The sequence below is a fragment of the Apteryx rowi genome, unplaced genomic scaffold, assembly GCF_003343035.1.
Source record: "Apteryx rowi isolate R43461 unplaced genomic scaffold, aptRow1 scaffold_3, whole genome shotgun sequence".
NCBI lineage: Eukaryota > Metazoa > Chordata > Aves > Apterygiformes > Apterygidae > Apteryx > Apteryx rowi.
Window position 1 is genome coordinate 7,064,235 of NW_020449418.1, and position 14,974 is coordinate 7,079,208.

General features: G+C 47.5%; 1 protein-coding gene across 3 annotated transcripts; it reads left to right on the top strand.

Moving 5' to 3' along the window:
• Positions 1–134: 134 nt before the first annotated feature.
• On the top strand, positions 135–13,997 carry LOC112967995. 3 transcript variants are annotated; one of them, XM_026069740.1, is made up of 3 exons: positions 135–406; positions 1,315–1,420; positions 12,405–13,997. In XM_026069740.1, the coding sequence occupies exon 3, from the start codon at positions 12,466–12,468 to the stop codon at positions 13,138–13,140; it is 675 nt and encodes a 224-aa protein (XP_025925525.1). In that variant the 5' UTR covers positions 135–406; positions 1,315–1,420; positions 12,405–12,465; the 3' UTR covers positions 13,141–13,997. The 3 variants fall into 3 exon arrangements, with proteins under 3 accessions (XP_025925525.1, XP_025925526.1, XP_025925527.1); XM_026069741.1 differs by lacking the exon at positions 135–406 and adding an exon at positions 443–663; XM_026069742.1 differs by lacking the exon at positions 135–406 and adding an exon at positions 912–930.
• The last annotated feature ends 977 nt before the right edge of the window (positions 13,998–14,974 follow it).

A 14,974-nucleotide genomic window follows, 5' to 3' on the forward strand; every position in this document is an offset into this window, starting at 1 on the left:
CTACTCTATGGCCCGCGCGGCTCGTGAGGTGCCTGGCCTYCTGTCGCCATGGCAACGGCAGCGGGCCTGGCCCCCTCGGGCCTCAAAGGGCGCTTCGCTTTCCTCGTAATCCGTAAAATACACCACTAGTCGTAGTCACCAGTTACTTAGGCTTCTCTCTGGAGATTCATTTTACGTTACGTTGTGCCAAATATTTAGCAGGACAGAAGCTGTAGTTGTCCTTTGTTATTTAAGCTCTCTTTTGGGCTCTTTCTCTTAAAGAAGCAGCTACAGGCACAATTCTGCTTTCTGCGTACAAACTGCCTTTAACTGTGAGAGCACCACGGTTGACCTGACCCAGCTACTGACAGAAATTTCACCTGAGAAAACAAAGAAGCCTAACTGCTACCTTTGAAAAAGTGTCATGGTATCCTATCGCTTCCTAGCAATTTTAGGCATTAGAATTGCTAGAAGCTGCTTAAACAGGTCGCTTCTATAAATTCAGAGAAGCCCAGTAATTAATTGTGGTCAACAGGTTTTGCAATTAAAGAGTGATCTGCAGGCATGTGGTGCTTGAGATCACCTGAAAAAATAGCAGGGCATTAGGTGTCCAGCCACACTTAGCGGTCACGCAGGGACTTCGCAGACTGGGACTCATGTCTGTAAAAGCCTGTGGCAGCGCAGGTGCTTGCAATAGCACTTGATGGGAGCGTTTCCGCGGCTCCTTGCTTCATTGCAACCCGTCGAGTGAGCAGCAAGTACAAATGCTAGCTGAGCTYTGGGGCTGAGTGTGGCCAGGAAGCTGGGGCAGGAGTAGGTGTCTTCAAGACAGTAAGTGGTGGGTTATGCCTTCTCCTCCATGCTACTGGCTCTGTTACTTYAAACATTGTAGTTCTCTTTTGGCATCTGCTGGCAGTGTTTTGCTGCTTTGGGGGAGACCCTGAAGTTTTGGTGAGCGCATTTGTGTGTGTTTTTGCTTCTGTAGGGGTTGATAACTTCAGTTCCCTTTACCCATGCCCTGTACCCTTGTTGTGCCTAAGTTCTTGTGTTCAAGTTCTATTTTTTGGTAAGGCTTCTCACTAGTTAAAGCACCTGTATCTTGTGTAAGCTTAGTGGGTTTGTCTATGGTCAAGTAGGGCTGTTTAAAGTTCACTGAATGGCAAGTGCCAAAGGAATGAACTTCCTGATCTGCCTTCCTTAGTTACCAGGGCATGTTTGGGTGAGCTTTAAAGCCCTGGTTATTAATGAAATACTCCTGTAAGAAGTGATGCGTTATCTCAGTTCATCTCTTCTTTTTTTTTTTTTTCTTATATATGTGTTGTTACGGTACATCAGTGAAAAGAGGTTGTAGCAAGCCAGCTGCCTTCTGAAGACTGGACTGTGTATCCTAGTCCTTCCTGATCTAAGCAGAGGCATCACCTTGGCTGTTTTTATTCCCRAAGTGAGTACCTACGTACCATGCAAATGTCTGTTTCTGTGTCTTGTACTTATGACTGAAGACTTGTCTATGTTGTAATGTTTTACTGGTTATAATGGCAAAATAATACTAATGCTAGCTTAAACTTTTKCGGTAGTAGTATACAGCTGGGATGTGCTAAACTTAGTGTGGCTTCTTAAAAACAGGGATGCTTAAATCCCTCTGGAAGCAAAGCCTRTTGTACCCCCCACACCTGCTGTTACTGCATGTGGACATTTATCTACTAGAGTAATGTAACTTGGGGCATTGGTTAGTGCTAGCACTCCAGCCTGTAATTTTCCCAGGATTTCCTGGTTGTGAAGGATGCTAAGGTACAATGCTATTGCCGTGTGATGATAGGCCTTTAATACTTTAGTTTAGAAAATACGATGTAGAAAGATTTCTCTGGCTCTTGAAAACATAAAATAGCATTTTGAATCATGTAAAAATCAATGGTGTTATTTTTGTTATAGTCTTTAGAGAATACAAAAGATTATTTAAAGTATTTTTTTAGTGGCTTGTTTRTTTTTAAGATTTTGCTGATCTAGGACTCTGCAGTAGCTATAACCCTTTACTTTGGGGGATTTAATAAGAGCAGTATTCCATGGTCAATTTGAACTCGGAAGCTTGAACTTAAGCTAAAAGCATAGTATGTGTTTAAAAACATGTTGCTGTTGTAATAGAAAGTGCCTTTTAYATGCTAAAGGGATGCTATGTAATACAAACTCAAAATCTGGATAATCTATTTCCTGTCCTGTTCCATGCTTTGATTGTTGATCCCATGGGAAGATCTCGTGCAAATGCGCAACAGGTTACTTTCTCTTTTTCTAAACAATGCATCCTCAAGGCAGTATGGACAGGAATGGGGTTGTCAAGAGGATTTAAAATACAACTAGTTAAAATACAAATGGTCTTGGTTGGACATGGGATGCTAGTGTGCATCAACAGTTGGAAGAAACCCACTGCAAGTGTGAAGTCCCTCTGGAGAATCAGGGTGCRTAACCAGTTAAGGCCTTTGCCTGGRACAATCTCCTAGCTTCCTGCACACTTCAAGGGCAAAGACTTGTAATCAAACAGCTGAGAGAGCAGGGTGCTGTGAAAGTGCAAAAAAGATGTCCAAAACATGCTGCTCTGGCATGCAAGCTACCCACATGTAAGATAAGAAAGTGCTGGCAGTTAATTGGAACCAGCAGAAGAGTCAAGGCTAAAGGAGGATGATTTGTCTTGGTGTGTGTAAAGTAAACAATATATAACCAATAGGAACCGGATAACTATAAGGGAGTTTGAAGGATTTTTCTGAAGGGCAGAAACTTGCAAGGCCACCCATACCTTATCAGTAATGCCGTATAAGGTTGAGGCTGCCTAGGTAATGATCGGAAAACACTAAACTTGGGTATGGATGTAGCAAAACTGAGACCAATGGGGGAAATAATTAGGGATGGGTAGCTCATCTGGGAGGAGCCTGGATGGAGGAAGGGAGGTGCAAGCCCAGCAAAAAAGTGGGTCGGGAAATGGAGAATAAGGTGAGGAACAAAGGAGGGCAGAACTGGCTGGTGGTAGCATTGTGGATGCCTGTGGGTGGCAGCGAAGCTGACCTGTGGACCCAAACCCACTGGGATGCTGGAGCAATGCTCCCTGGACAACGTGGATTCTTCATCAGGTCTAGGTCTGCAAGACTTAGTGTGGGATGGTAAAGCAAAGAGAGATGGACTTGCACCCTAATGTTGAGTGGTGTGGGAGGGAGGGGTGATACATCTGTAATTCAATAGTGGTAGTGTGTGATTCATAAGATTTAATTAGTTTTACAGTTGTATGAAAAATGATTGTAATTGTAAATTAATAGTGGTGTTAATTAGATTATTGATCACTTAATTGACTTAGTTTCTTAGTAGTGTGTTCAATTAATCAATAAAAGTTAGTCTCTTGAATCAGTTATGTCTCAAGGATGCAATTTGAAGGGGAAGAGCTGGGCCCTGAAGTAGCAACCAGGGGCTTTTCCAGGCTCCCCCAGTCTGGAAGCTTGAGCTAAGTGATATTGAGATGTTTTGGCTGAAGAAGGTGGAGGTGTGGGTGAAGGAGAACAGTATCAGATTACTACTTGAGTGAGGAGGCGAGGAGCTGGTTAGAGCAGGCTGTGTTGAAATATTTAGGGGATCCTTGGGACTGCGAGCAAGAAATGCTCAGCACTGCAGGGACTTTTGTTTGATCTAGCCAAAGGCTTATGAAGTAAAGAGCAGGGCATAAAAAGCTTGTGGAATAACTTTCAAGTATCCCATAATGAGATGCTAGTACTGTACAGCGATAAGTCTGCTAAATGGACAGGCTGAGCAATTATGGGAGTTGAAGGAAGAACTGAGTGCAGGCAAGAAATGATAATGCTTGATTAAAGAAAGTACAGTGTTTCTGGGAAAGGGTTTAGATCAGAAAAGGTGGCAACTCTTGGCAGGGCAGATTGGGGATCCTGAGATGTGGGGCAGAGATACTTGGACCTTGCAGGAGGAAGCCTGCCCTTAAGCAAAGGGTGGCTGTGCTAGTTACTAGGAAGGTATGACCAGTTGTTGTGGTGGTGAGGGGAGAGCTTAGTAACCCAGAAATTATGGGAGAGGAGGATATATCAAGAAAAAAGAAATCTGGGAAGAAATGGGAGGGGTGACCTGTGTGTGTGGACAAAGTGTAGACTTTGGAGCGGGTGGGGCAGCCACCAGGGCCTTGCCTGCTGATGCAGGGACCCTGTGGTAGCACCCGTGTTGTTTTATTCTCAGCAGCGCAGCTGCTTTAGACCCGCTGCATTATCCAGCAGCTGCTGTGAGAGTGGGAGCGGTGGCAACTCCCAATGTCTCTTGGTCAAAATGCAGCTTGCTGCTGACTGCTGTTTGAGTGGAGCTATGCAAGGGGGTGTGTTATCAAAGACAAATAAAGACTTGATCTGTGGTGATGAAGGCTTTTCCTGGCTTCCTCACACAGTCTGGGCTTTCCCCAGGATTCAAATAAGTGCCTGACCCGTACTAGTTCTCAGTGCTTTCTGGGAATGCTGCTTTGAATAGCTGAATAAATCTACTCTCTCTTCAAAGGGCCTGTGTGAGGTGTGACTAACATGTCTTAACCATCACTTCTGTAGCTACCAATGTGCCAGTTGGAGCTCTTTCCTTGATGGTGTATCACTAGCAACACCAAAGTTTAGAGGGAGCTGGGTGAGGTTTGGGATCTTCTGGCTTCAGAAGCAAAGTCCCCTTCCTTTTTTCATAGGGGATTGTTTACGGCAGAAGGCCTGAGAGGAGARCTGGGAGTGGTTGTAGCTTGCCTATTAGAGGGAAGCATTGATTACTTGAAAATAGTAGGTTTTGTGTGAGTGTCTTCTGGGCAGGGTGGCTGCTCACTCCCACCTGTAGAGGGAGGTGGTGTGTCTAAGATCCTCTACTCTGTCATCCTAAAATAGCTCTGTCAGCTCTGTTGATATTTTTTTTCAGTTGCCTCCAGAAGCTGTAATAACTTGGACAGTGTGAAACTATTCCTGCTGGAAAGGTCCCCCCTGTGGTGTTGGGGGAGAGAGTGGAAGTAGGGGGAGGTAGAGTTGGATTGTGGGCATCTCTGGGGGAGTTCCTTGCCATGTGCGAGTGAAGTGGGGAGGGAAGGGGACAAGGATGCTTCACAAACCTTCCTCCAGTGGCTCTTGTACCAGGTTAGAAATGGCCCCCATTCAGTGGACCCGTGGAGCAAACAGGGTTTGTTTTGTTTTCCCCCCTGGCTGAAAAGCCCTGTAGACTAGCTTTCTGTGTGCATCCATGTACACACCCCTGTGCCCTGCTGTTCTGGGGTGCTGCAGGCTCCTCAGCTGTGTGCGCAAAGCTAAATTTTGCTGATGGCTTCAGAGACAAGCTGGTGAAAGAACAGGCCAGTCCAGAAACYTGGGCTTGCTGCTCCTCCTGCCAACAAGGTGAAGGTGCCACTCCTCAGCTGCTGCTGTGGTCCAGCTCTGGGGCCTGGAGTGGGCTGGAGGCCACCTTGCTGTCTCCTTCTGTCTGCTGTGCTGCTGCTTTCTTTGGTCCTGYTGAGGTATTCTTAATAGCTCCTTTTAGCCTAAATCTATCAAAGTGATTCTGGACTGCATCTCTCCTGTTCCTAATAACAATGTATAGCATTCTAATCTCTCTCAAACCCTTTCCTCCTTCTAGCTTCACCAACATTCCTCTGAGAATTGCTAAGCTTGCTTTCAAAGTACCTGCATTTCTGTGCAAAGCCCTCTTGTAGGCTGTTTTCAGGCCACTTTCAATATCAAGTCTTTTAGTCTGGATGTTACTATTAGGTGCTACAAAGGAGTAGATCAAATATCCTCGCTCTTCTGAGAAGTAAAGGCTATGTGTTCTCCTGCCTAACCAAAATTTCCATCTAAAAATATCTAATGGACAATCAGTGCAAGGAGATACTGGTGTATAATGGCTGTCCTGCTCCCAGTGTTCAGTGCCAGCTCTGCCTGAAGTAAGCTAATCATTGCTGTGCACAGTGGCTATATAGAAAATGAATTACATGCAGAAATCTGACTGTTGAAATATTTGGGGTACAAATCTCGAGCAAAGAGCTTCTCTCGAGCTGGCCTGCTTGGTTTCAGTCCTGCTATGCCACAGAAGTGTCTAAGCTAGCATGTTGCTGCATTAATTCAGGCTGTGGTTTGTACTTTTAGTGAAGTACGGGGTGCCACACAGGTACAAAGAGCATGCAGGACTGAGGCAGGGGCCATGATGGCCTTCACCTCTTTCCACCACATAGCACTTTTGTCTTTCTAGAGACTACAAGAACTCACCTCTTCCAAGAAGTTGACCCTCCCCTCAGACTGTGCTGGGCTTTTTTGGGCAAATGGGAGTCATAATTTGTACTTCTGTTAATCAGTTGCCTCCCTGTGGCACCTTGTTGTACTAGGCATGATGTAATACCCTGTTGTGGAAGTATTTACTGCTCCTTGGACTCCTTTGCCGGGGTAGTGTGGGTTTACTTTTGATTTGGAGAGTGCAGTAAAATCCTGTGGTGCTGTTTCCTCCTTCTGGGAAAAGGAGGCAAAGCCAGAAAGTGCTTCCATGGTTAAACACTGCTGGTGTGGGCATCTGCTCACCTGGATAAGCTGGGTCCTTTCAGGCCTTAAGTTTTATCTGCTCTGTAACAAGCTCTTGTGTTGTACTCGCATCCCTATGTTGCTGCCAGGCCTGTGAGGCTGAGCAAGAGCATCCCCTTTAGGAAAGCAGGCAAATGCCTCTGTCCTATAAATCAATACTGGTGGTGGAAGAGCAAAGCTATAATGTTCTGCTGCGTGTGGGGTTTGGGGTGCGTGCAAGGTGCATGTGTGGGTTTTTGGGGTTTTGGATTATTTATTATTATTATTTTTTTGCTACTCCTTTCCCTACTACCAGCTTGCAGCTTGTGCTACTCCTAGCTAGACTAGCCCACTGTGTAAGGGAGAGTMACTCCAGTTGTGACTGCTCTGGAGTGGAAAATGCCCCATGTGCTTGTGGGAGTTTGAAAGTTGAGGTAAGCGCATGCACCTCGGCAGGTGCAGGGTAGACCTGCCTCTTGGGATGTGCAAGGGAGATGTGGGCTTGTTCTATCGACTAGAGTCTCAGCTGCCCAAGAGCCATTTCAGGCCAAAAGGAAAGTGGCTGCTTTAAGTGCATGAACTGATATGACTCAATCTCTCAGCAGGCCTTAATGTGCAATAACATGGCGTTGCTGGCTGGGAGTGCACGGGAACGTGTAGACAGACCTTGCTTGTCTGATTGAAGTGAATGAGTAGTTCTGGTTTTAACCTCTTGCTTCCAGTCTTTGAAGTTTTTCTTTTCTTTTCTTTTTTTTCCTCCCTTCCTCCAAGGGAGGCCTTGGCAAAGGCTTTGCCAGATGGTAACCATTCTGCAGAGCCTGCTCAAAAAGGGAGATTAACTGGAAATAGCTCATGAYTTCTTAATCATCTTGGTCAGGGAAAATGTTGATCTTAAAATGTTCAACTATCCCAGTACCCTTGGGAGTTGCTACGGAGCAGTGGCAACTGGCCTGTGGTTTTTGTGGGGCAGCAGAAAGAACAGGAAAGGAAGAAAGCCAGAAACAGTCTAAAAGTTTGGGTGCTGCAACAATGGAGAGGGAAAAGTATCTAAGTAGAATCTACTTATTCTCCCCTTCTGGGAGCTGATCACAGGGCAGTGGCATGAGCAGAGAATAGTCTTGGTCAATCCTTGGAGTAAAATAGATGGCTGTGTCACTTCCTGTGGGCCAAATATCTCTGCAGTTGTATTGGCTTACAGTATGCTCTCTGAGGAAGTTGCTGAGATCTGAATAGCCTACTCAAACTGCCAGCATGATCTGAGGACATGGAACCCACCACAGTTTGGTTGCTGCTCCAGACAGACAAAAGACTTATCCTTGGTGGCACTCATTGACTGTCCAGATATCCACATTTTCCTTTCCAAGTCTGACAGGACAATGTGGAACTGATCTCTCCAGATATTACAGACTTTTCTTATAAAGCTCCACACCTTGTATATATCTGTGTCCACATTAGAGTTGTTTTAATTTCTCTCCTAGGGACTGGGCAGAGTCTGACATGGGTGTGAATATTTACCTGTGATCCTAGGTGTTCTTCAGCTCAAACTGGTCCTCCTGCTCCACAACTGCCAGAAAATTTCCCCAAACTTAAAGCTTCCTTTAGCTGACAGTGGAACCTCCCTGCCTTGAGAGATGTCTAGCAAAACCACACTCCTCTATAATGCTGGGAAGTACATTCTACTGTAGATATAGAAGTGCCAAAGGCTAGTATGACTGATTAAATGTTAATTAGCGGTGGATTCACCTGTAGTAAATAACCACAGGACAGAGTGGTGAAACAGAATCCTCTGTATAGCTGAACTATCAAGTGTACTCTCTGGCTTTGTATGGCAAACATCACTTGATTGCACCATAGCAACTCGGTCAGCTGGTGCTGAAGCATGCCTTGCTCTGCAGATCAAGTATTTGGTGCAGTGCAAGGAGACTGACACCACAGCTTTCAAAAAGTGTGAGGTGGGAAAGCCTCTGCCAAATGGCTGAGGGAATTGCTGGAGTCAGCTCTGGCAAGTCCAGGAAGAGTCTGAAGTATCATGTTCTCTCCTAGCAGAGATGACGATCACGTTTCAGCTGGCTGTGACCTTGTTGGGAGTTTTCCCCCTCCACTTCTGTGCCTGGCTTCTCATTTGGCTCCAGCCAGGTGGGGCTTTCCCAGCAAGGCCAAAATTGCTGGAAAGGCTTGAAGGGAGAAGCTGCTTTGTCTGTCACTGTGGCCTTCCTTGCTGGCTTGGTTTCTTGTTGCTCCCTGCCTGGCAACCGCAGCTACTGTGTGCCCTGACTGGGGAACCTTGGCTCCCAGACACAGCAGCGCCTGCCTGTCCATGGCCTGTGCCACCAAGGAGCTGGTGGATACTGACAACTGCCACTGGCTCTCAGCACCGAGGAGGCACTGAGCAGAGCACATCTTGAGCTTTAAGGACTGCTTTGCCCCTTCCTGCTCAGGGCATCCAGGTGCCAGGCAATGGATCTGGTGWCTTCCCCCCCACCCCTTCCCCAAGGCACARCAGAGCTTGAAAGTGGAGCAAAGGAAGGGAGTGGGCAGTAGCTTGAAAAGACAGGTCAGCCAGGTTCCYTTCCATCCTTTGGTCATACAGTTGCTCCTGAAGGTGGTTTGCCTCTCTGAAATTCCTCTCCCACAACAGATTTCTGTAGTTTCTCTCCTACGCTTGACGGTGAAGTAAGGTAGAGCATAAATTACATTCTCCACAAATAAGAAAGTGGGAGGCTGTTGAAAAGTTTGACTATTTCCCACTTGTAACACTTTTATGACAGTCCTTGGGGTGATGTGGCTGGAAGTGCCAAGAAAAATATTAGTGCTGTTCTGCCACTGACCAATTTCTTCAGCAAAGAGCCCTTGGCCTTCTTAGAGCCCCTTGGGTGGACTGTCTACTCCTAATGCACCACTGCCCTGCCTGCTACCCCTGCTTTGCAGTGGTGGTGGTGACCCAGGCTTTCTCCTCGGCTGGTGAGTGCCTGGCTTGGACCAGATGGTGAAAGCAGAGAACTGCTTTCCAAGCAGGGAGCAGCTCAGGGTGGGAAGAGGAAGCTGAAGGAGTGACTTGCTGGTGCCAGGAGGAGTTTGCTGGCCAAGGGGTGCAAGTGCAACCTAGCCCAGCTGCAGGCAGGGCTTGCAAAGCTAGGGCAGCCTCTGGCTGCTGACACTGGAGAGATGAAGTAGAAGCAGGTGAAGAGGAAGGGAAGAAGGAGAGAGGGGCTGGACCCCTTTCCTCAAAGGGTACTACTAGTTAATGTTCTTGGCGGGGGGGGRATTGACTTTGACTTCTAGCCATCAGATGGCCTAACAAAAGATCACCTTCCTGACAAACCCAGTTTCCCTGAAGTACTACTTGCTCTCCTGTTGCAGTGAGCATGGGACTGGGTCAGGCGAGCTGGTACTAGCCCTCTTGGAGCCCATCCACACGCTGGATTTGTYGCACCCTACCTTAGCTCTGAAGTCCAGCAGGGCTTTGCTCCGGCCATGGTCTCCCAAAGGCAGCCTCTGGAAGTTAGAGCAGCCTGAGGGTCAACATGAACGATAGATATTGGTGTAACGATGGGGTAAATCATGCTGGCAGCCTGCAGTTAGCAGCCCTTTGGAGCAAATGGCTCCAGCTCTGGAGGGGCAGGGCAGGAGCCTTGTGCCTTCTGTGTACCAAAACCTTATTGCAACACAACTAATAATTAGGAACAGTGCCTGTTCTCTGCAAGTCAGGACTTGGGGCTTGGGTCCTGGTGCTTGTGAAGATAAGCCTCTGTTAGGGCAATCTGGAGAGCGCTGGTGTTCAGGAGCAGGGGGAGAGCTCTGCTTTGGGGAGTAAATGGGGAGCAGGGCAGCACCAGGCAGCTGTGGAGTAGAGACCACAAAAGCAAAGCTGGCAAGAGCCTCAGTCAGTGAACCAGGCTTGTCCTGATGGGTGTGCAAACTTCCTCTGGGGCTGTGAAGTATAGTCTACATTGTGTCAGCTGTCAACACCCGCCAGGGTGATCTGCTTCCAGGGAAATGTCTTCACTTCTGTGGTTGGGCGTGTGGCAATGCTGCCCTGGAGCTCTCCCTACTGTGCTTACTCCTCAAGTGATTTCCCCTCATTATCTGTTCAGTTTGCTTCCTCTTGCCAGTCATCCTGGCTGAGCCACCAGCATAACCCAGTCAAAGCACCTAACAAAGGTGCTCAGGGCACTGAAATTGGAGCGATTTAGATGGCCTGTTACACAGACTCCTTTCTCTCCGCTGGCTGCAGAGAAGGCCCTGGAGCATTGATGCTGACGGTCAAAATGCAGGATGCCCCAGTGGACAGTACGTAGGCCATCTGCAGCTTTTGAGCGGGGCTAAATCCAGGAAACATCCTGCTACTGAGCTGAGTGGACAACAGTCAAAGYTGTTAGAGCTTTCTTTGTTGTTTGAAGCTGTTTAAATCTTTCTTTGTAAAGGGCTTCAGCAGAGCAGTTCAAACCTTTTATATTTCTTGCCCCCTATCTGGGGAGATGGCACTTACAGTGTGCTTTGGCTTCTACRCTGTGCCTCTGTTGTTTAAAGGTACAGCCTGGTCTTGACTAAATTAAAAATCTAGTACTGTTCCCCTGTGCAGGGGAGCTCTGCACCTAGCTCTGCACCTGTGACAAAATCGGGCTTGAACTAGGGCTGTTTACTAACTTCAAGTGACAGGAACAACTTGTACTGTTTTCTTTTTTTTAAAAAAAAACCTCATTGTGTAGTACCCAGCATTGCTGGTGGCAGGCTGTTTCTCAACTTCTTAGGGGACTGCCAAATTTCCTGTTAGGCTGGAGGAAYGCACTAAACTCAGGGATGAGTCTCATCTTCCCTTTTTGGTCAACACTTTTGTGACAGGCAACTCTGGGGTGATATTAAAAAGAAAGCACCTGCAGGATCTGTGCACTATGGGAAAACCTCACCACCTTTAGCTCTGTGCCTGGCCTTTTCCTGCCTCTGGTAAGAGAYTTTTTAATAGAAAAAGAAAAAGCTCACGCTATGTACAGCTTCCCTTCCTGCCCTTGGGGAGAGGATAATGAGTCATAAGAGGACATTGCTTTATCCTCTGAAGGGTGCTTGGACTGTCCAGCAGTGACAAGCTAGGAACAGGGTTCAGCTGTGGGTCAGAGTTCCGCAGAGTATTTGCACCCTTAAATGTGAGGGCTAACTGGTGAGACCAAAATCAGATGCCTCTGCAAGCTTTCATGTAAAGGAAGTGCTGATGGACCTTGGGTTGTTCTCCCCCACCCCTTAAGGCAGAGATGTCAAATGCTTCTCTTGTTTCCCAGTTGGAGCAGAAAGCAGGATTGAGATGTGTGACTGTCTCTACAGACTCCAAGTTGGGTATGGCTGGAGGAAGAAGGGCCTGAGGATAGCTTAAAAAAAAATCAGAGCTGCTTGTCCAGGCAGGGTGGCAACTGAAACGAATGTGTGGTGCAGCAACAGGGCCAGGCTGTGTCCCCTCTTCCTCCTCTTTGTTTCCTTGCTTTATTTTCAGGATGCTTCCTTTTGTGCTCACCTTCCCCATTTTTATGCCTGCTCAAGGATGCCTTAGCTTCTTGCAGTCTATCTTGCTACCTCCCAACTGTGCAAAGCCATGTCATGAAAACGAGGCCATCTCTTCTGCCCTCTGTGGTTTTATGACAGTTTATTCCCATTCTTGTAACTCTCAGAGCTGGATGGGTTAAAGAATGAGTCTTGCTGAGCAGCTAACAGGCAATTTCTGGCAATGCAGGTCTCTTTGCTTGCTACAGCCCCTGCAAGCTGCAGATGTGGGGAGCTCCTTTGGTTAATTAGCTGGTATGTTTACAGTGCTAGGGATACTCTTTTTTAAATCTAGTTTGGTTCTGGAACACAAACCAATACAAATCATTTCTCCTCTTTCTTCTCCTCTCCTCACAGCTTGTGAGACTCGGCAGCTGTTCTGGAGAAATGTCCCCTGTGTAACCCTAGCTCCTGTACCATGTACCAGTCTGGGTTTGTGCCACGGGAGTATTACCCAACTGTGATCCCACCTTCTGCCTGTGCCTACATACCGCTGCGAACCGGGAGAGTGGATGACACAACCGGCTCCGTGATGTTCCCTCCCATCCACATGCACAACCTCTACAGCCGTCCCATCACCTTTGTGGTGGACAGGAACAGCTACCCTGACTATGCAGGAAATCAGGTGGAGTATCATCATCTCTACAGTGCCTCCAATCCCTACTTCCATCCATACTACACCTGGCACTTTCCCCCTGTGGTTCCCATCCCTCTGTACAATCCCTATGCAAACTATAATCCTTACACCACCTACCAGAGGCCAGATCAGTATCGAGACACTTGGCCAGAAGGCTTCACRATGAGAGGGGAGCTTCAATGGGGGAAGCTTGGGAAGGTGTTTGGACCGAGGAAAGAACTCCCAGAATTTGTGAAGGATGATCTCCGGAGGGTTTATGGCACCTACCCGCGGACCAGTGTCTCCATAACTTACAGGAATGGGGAGTTCTTGGTCAAAGGAGACCCCAAGGTAGGAGAGCAGGAATATACAGTGGAAAAAAAAGTCATCCAGCGAGCTCTGACCCCCAGTGCCAGCGAGGCAGATGACAGCAGTGAGGACCGGAACCGGAAGAAGAAAAAAAAATTGAGACGTTGATGTAGTCAGTCACCTCCTGGGCAGATCCTCCAGAGCCCTTGTGGGAGCCAATTGGCAGCTATTCTTGGTGCAGCTGGGAAGTAGTACAAGCAATGGATGCCACCACTCCTGTTGGCTTTTAATTGCTCCCCATCCTCCACAAGCTTATGGCAGCTTTACCTGGTGTAATGTGTGGTGCACAATGCCCATCCTGTGAAGAAACTGCGCGGCACTTGACTCTCTCTGGGATCAGCCCTTTGGTCCTGGCTTTGAAATGAATGTTTGTTTTCCACTGCTTTGACTGATCAGTCTGATGGGGGGGATTTCCAGACAGCAGCCCTTGATCGAAGATGGGCCTCTTCCTTCACTGCCCAAGGGAAGTTCCTGGAAGCTGGCTCCCTTCCTGACAGTCTCATAAGGAGACCAAAACTGAATTTCCTCCAAGTTGGAAGCAGTGCAGGTTCCAGAAGGGAAAGTTCTTAAACACTGTAAAGAGGGTGATTGCCTGCATACCTTGTCACTGCTGTTTTATGACCATACTGTTGTGCTTAATCACCATGTGATGCCTGTACGCACTTCCCTACACGCTGGCAGAAGATCGTGGTGTCCCTGTCCCTTTACACTTGGTAATCTGGTGCTTAGTTCTCCTGGCAATGTGTCCTTGTTCAAATCACTGCTCAAGGCCCTACTTTGGGTGTGACTTGGCTCTGGCTGGAGGTGCTGATTCTCCAGTGAAGTTACTGGAGTTGTGTGAACCACAGTGCTTCTACAGGTTGGTCTCTTGGAAGGATGGACTTCAGAGAGTTGTGGAAACCTGGAGGGGTGTGAGGGACTTGCTTACAAACTTCTGTACCTTTTAAATCATTATTAATAAACAATAAAAAACCCAAATGCAAATAGCTGTCCTTGTTGTTTTTAGCTACCAGACAGCAAGCTTTTCTGTGAACAGCTTTGAAAAAGTTGCCAATACAAGTTGGAAACTTGAAATGTGTGGCTCACTCCCTTCCTCTAGTTAGGTGTCTCCTCCTCTGCTGTGGTTTGTAACTGAGCACTGTACCTAATGGTGGGATGCTGTGGAAACTTCATCCCTGACTCATGTGTCCCCTAAGGTACTTGCTTTATTCAATGTGCAGCTTAAATTTTAGCCTTTGAGTTGCAGGAATTCAGTGTTTTGSGCTTGCCATCTGTTTTGAAGTGGAGATGAGCACAAGGCCTTGGTTGTCATGAATAGCAGGGAAGGACTTTGAGTGTTGCAGGCTGATTTGAAGCAAGCCCCTGGCTGTGGCACAGGTCACTTGGAGCCTGCTAGCTTTCTAGCTTTGCCTGGTTTGAAAGCTCTGGGCCCTCAGATCACCACACCCAGTGCACTGACATAATGGTTGTGGTGGTGGGGGGAACCCATTACAGGTATCAAAGACCATATGTGGTCCCTGAGACCAGCCGAGAGAATATAGCAACTTTGTGCAATGGTTAGGTTTGCTTCCCCCCCCCCTTTTTTTTTTCCTTGGGGGGGGGGGGCTGTCCTGAAGAGGAGGAAGTCTTAACTTATTAAAAACAGCTTGTGTGAAAAGTTACTGCAGAAGAATTCAGCTTCCTCAGAGCTGCCCTTAGCAGACCTTGCTGGGCCATCAGTTTTTTTTTTTTCCTTTGCCTCTTCCCCCTCCTGATATCTGCTGGATGGAGCAGAGCTCTCATCACTGTCTTGCATTCCACAGCCCTGGGGATTTCCCAGAAGGGTCCAGCATGTGCCCGGGGGAGGCAGAGGCCCTGCGGAGGGCGAAGCAGGCCTGGTAAGGAGGATATCTGCAGCACACAAACTTGCTCGTGGCCAGATGAAGATAATGGGCAGTTTGGC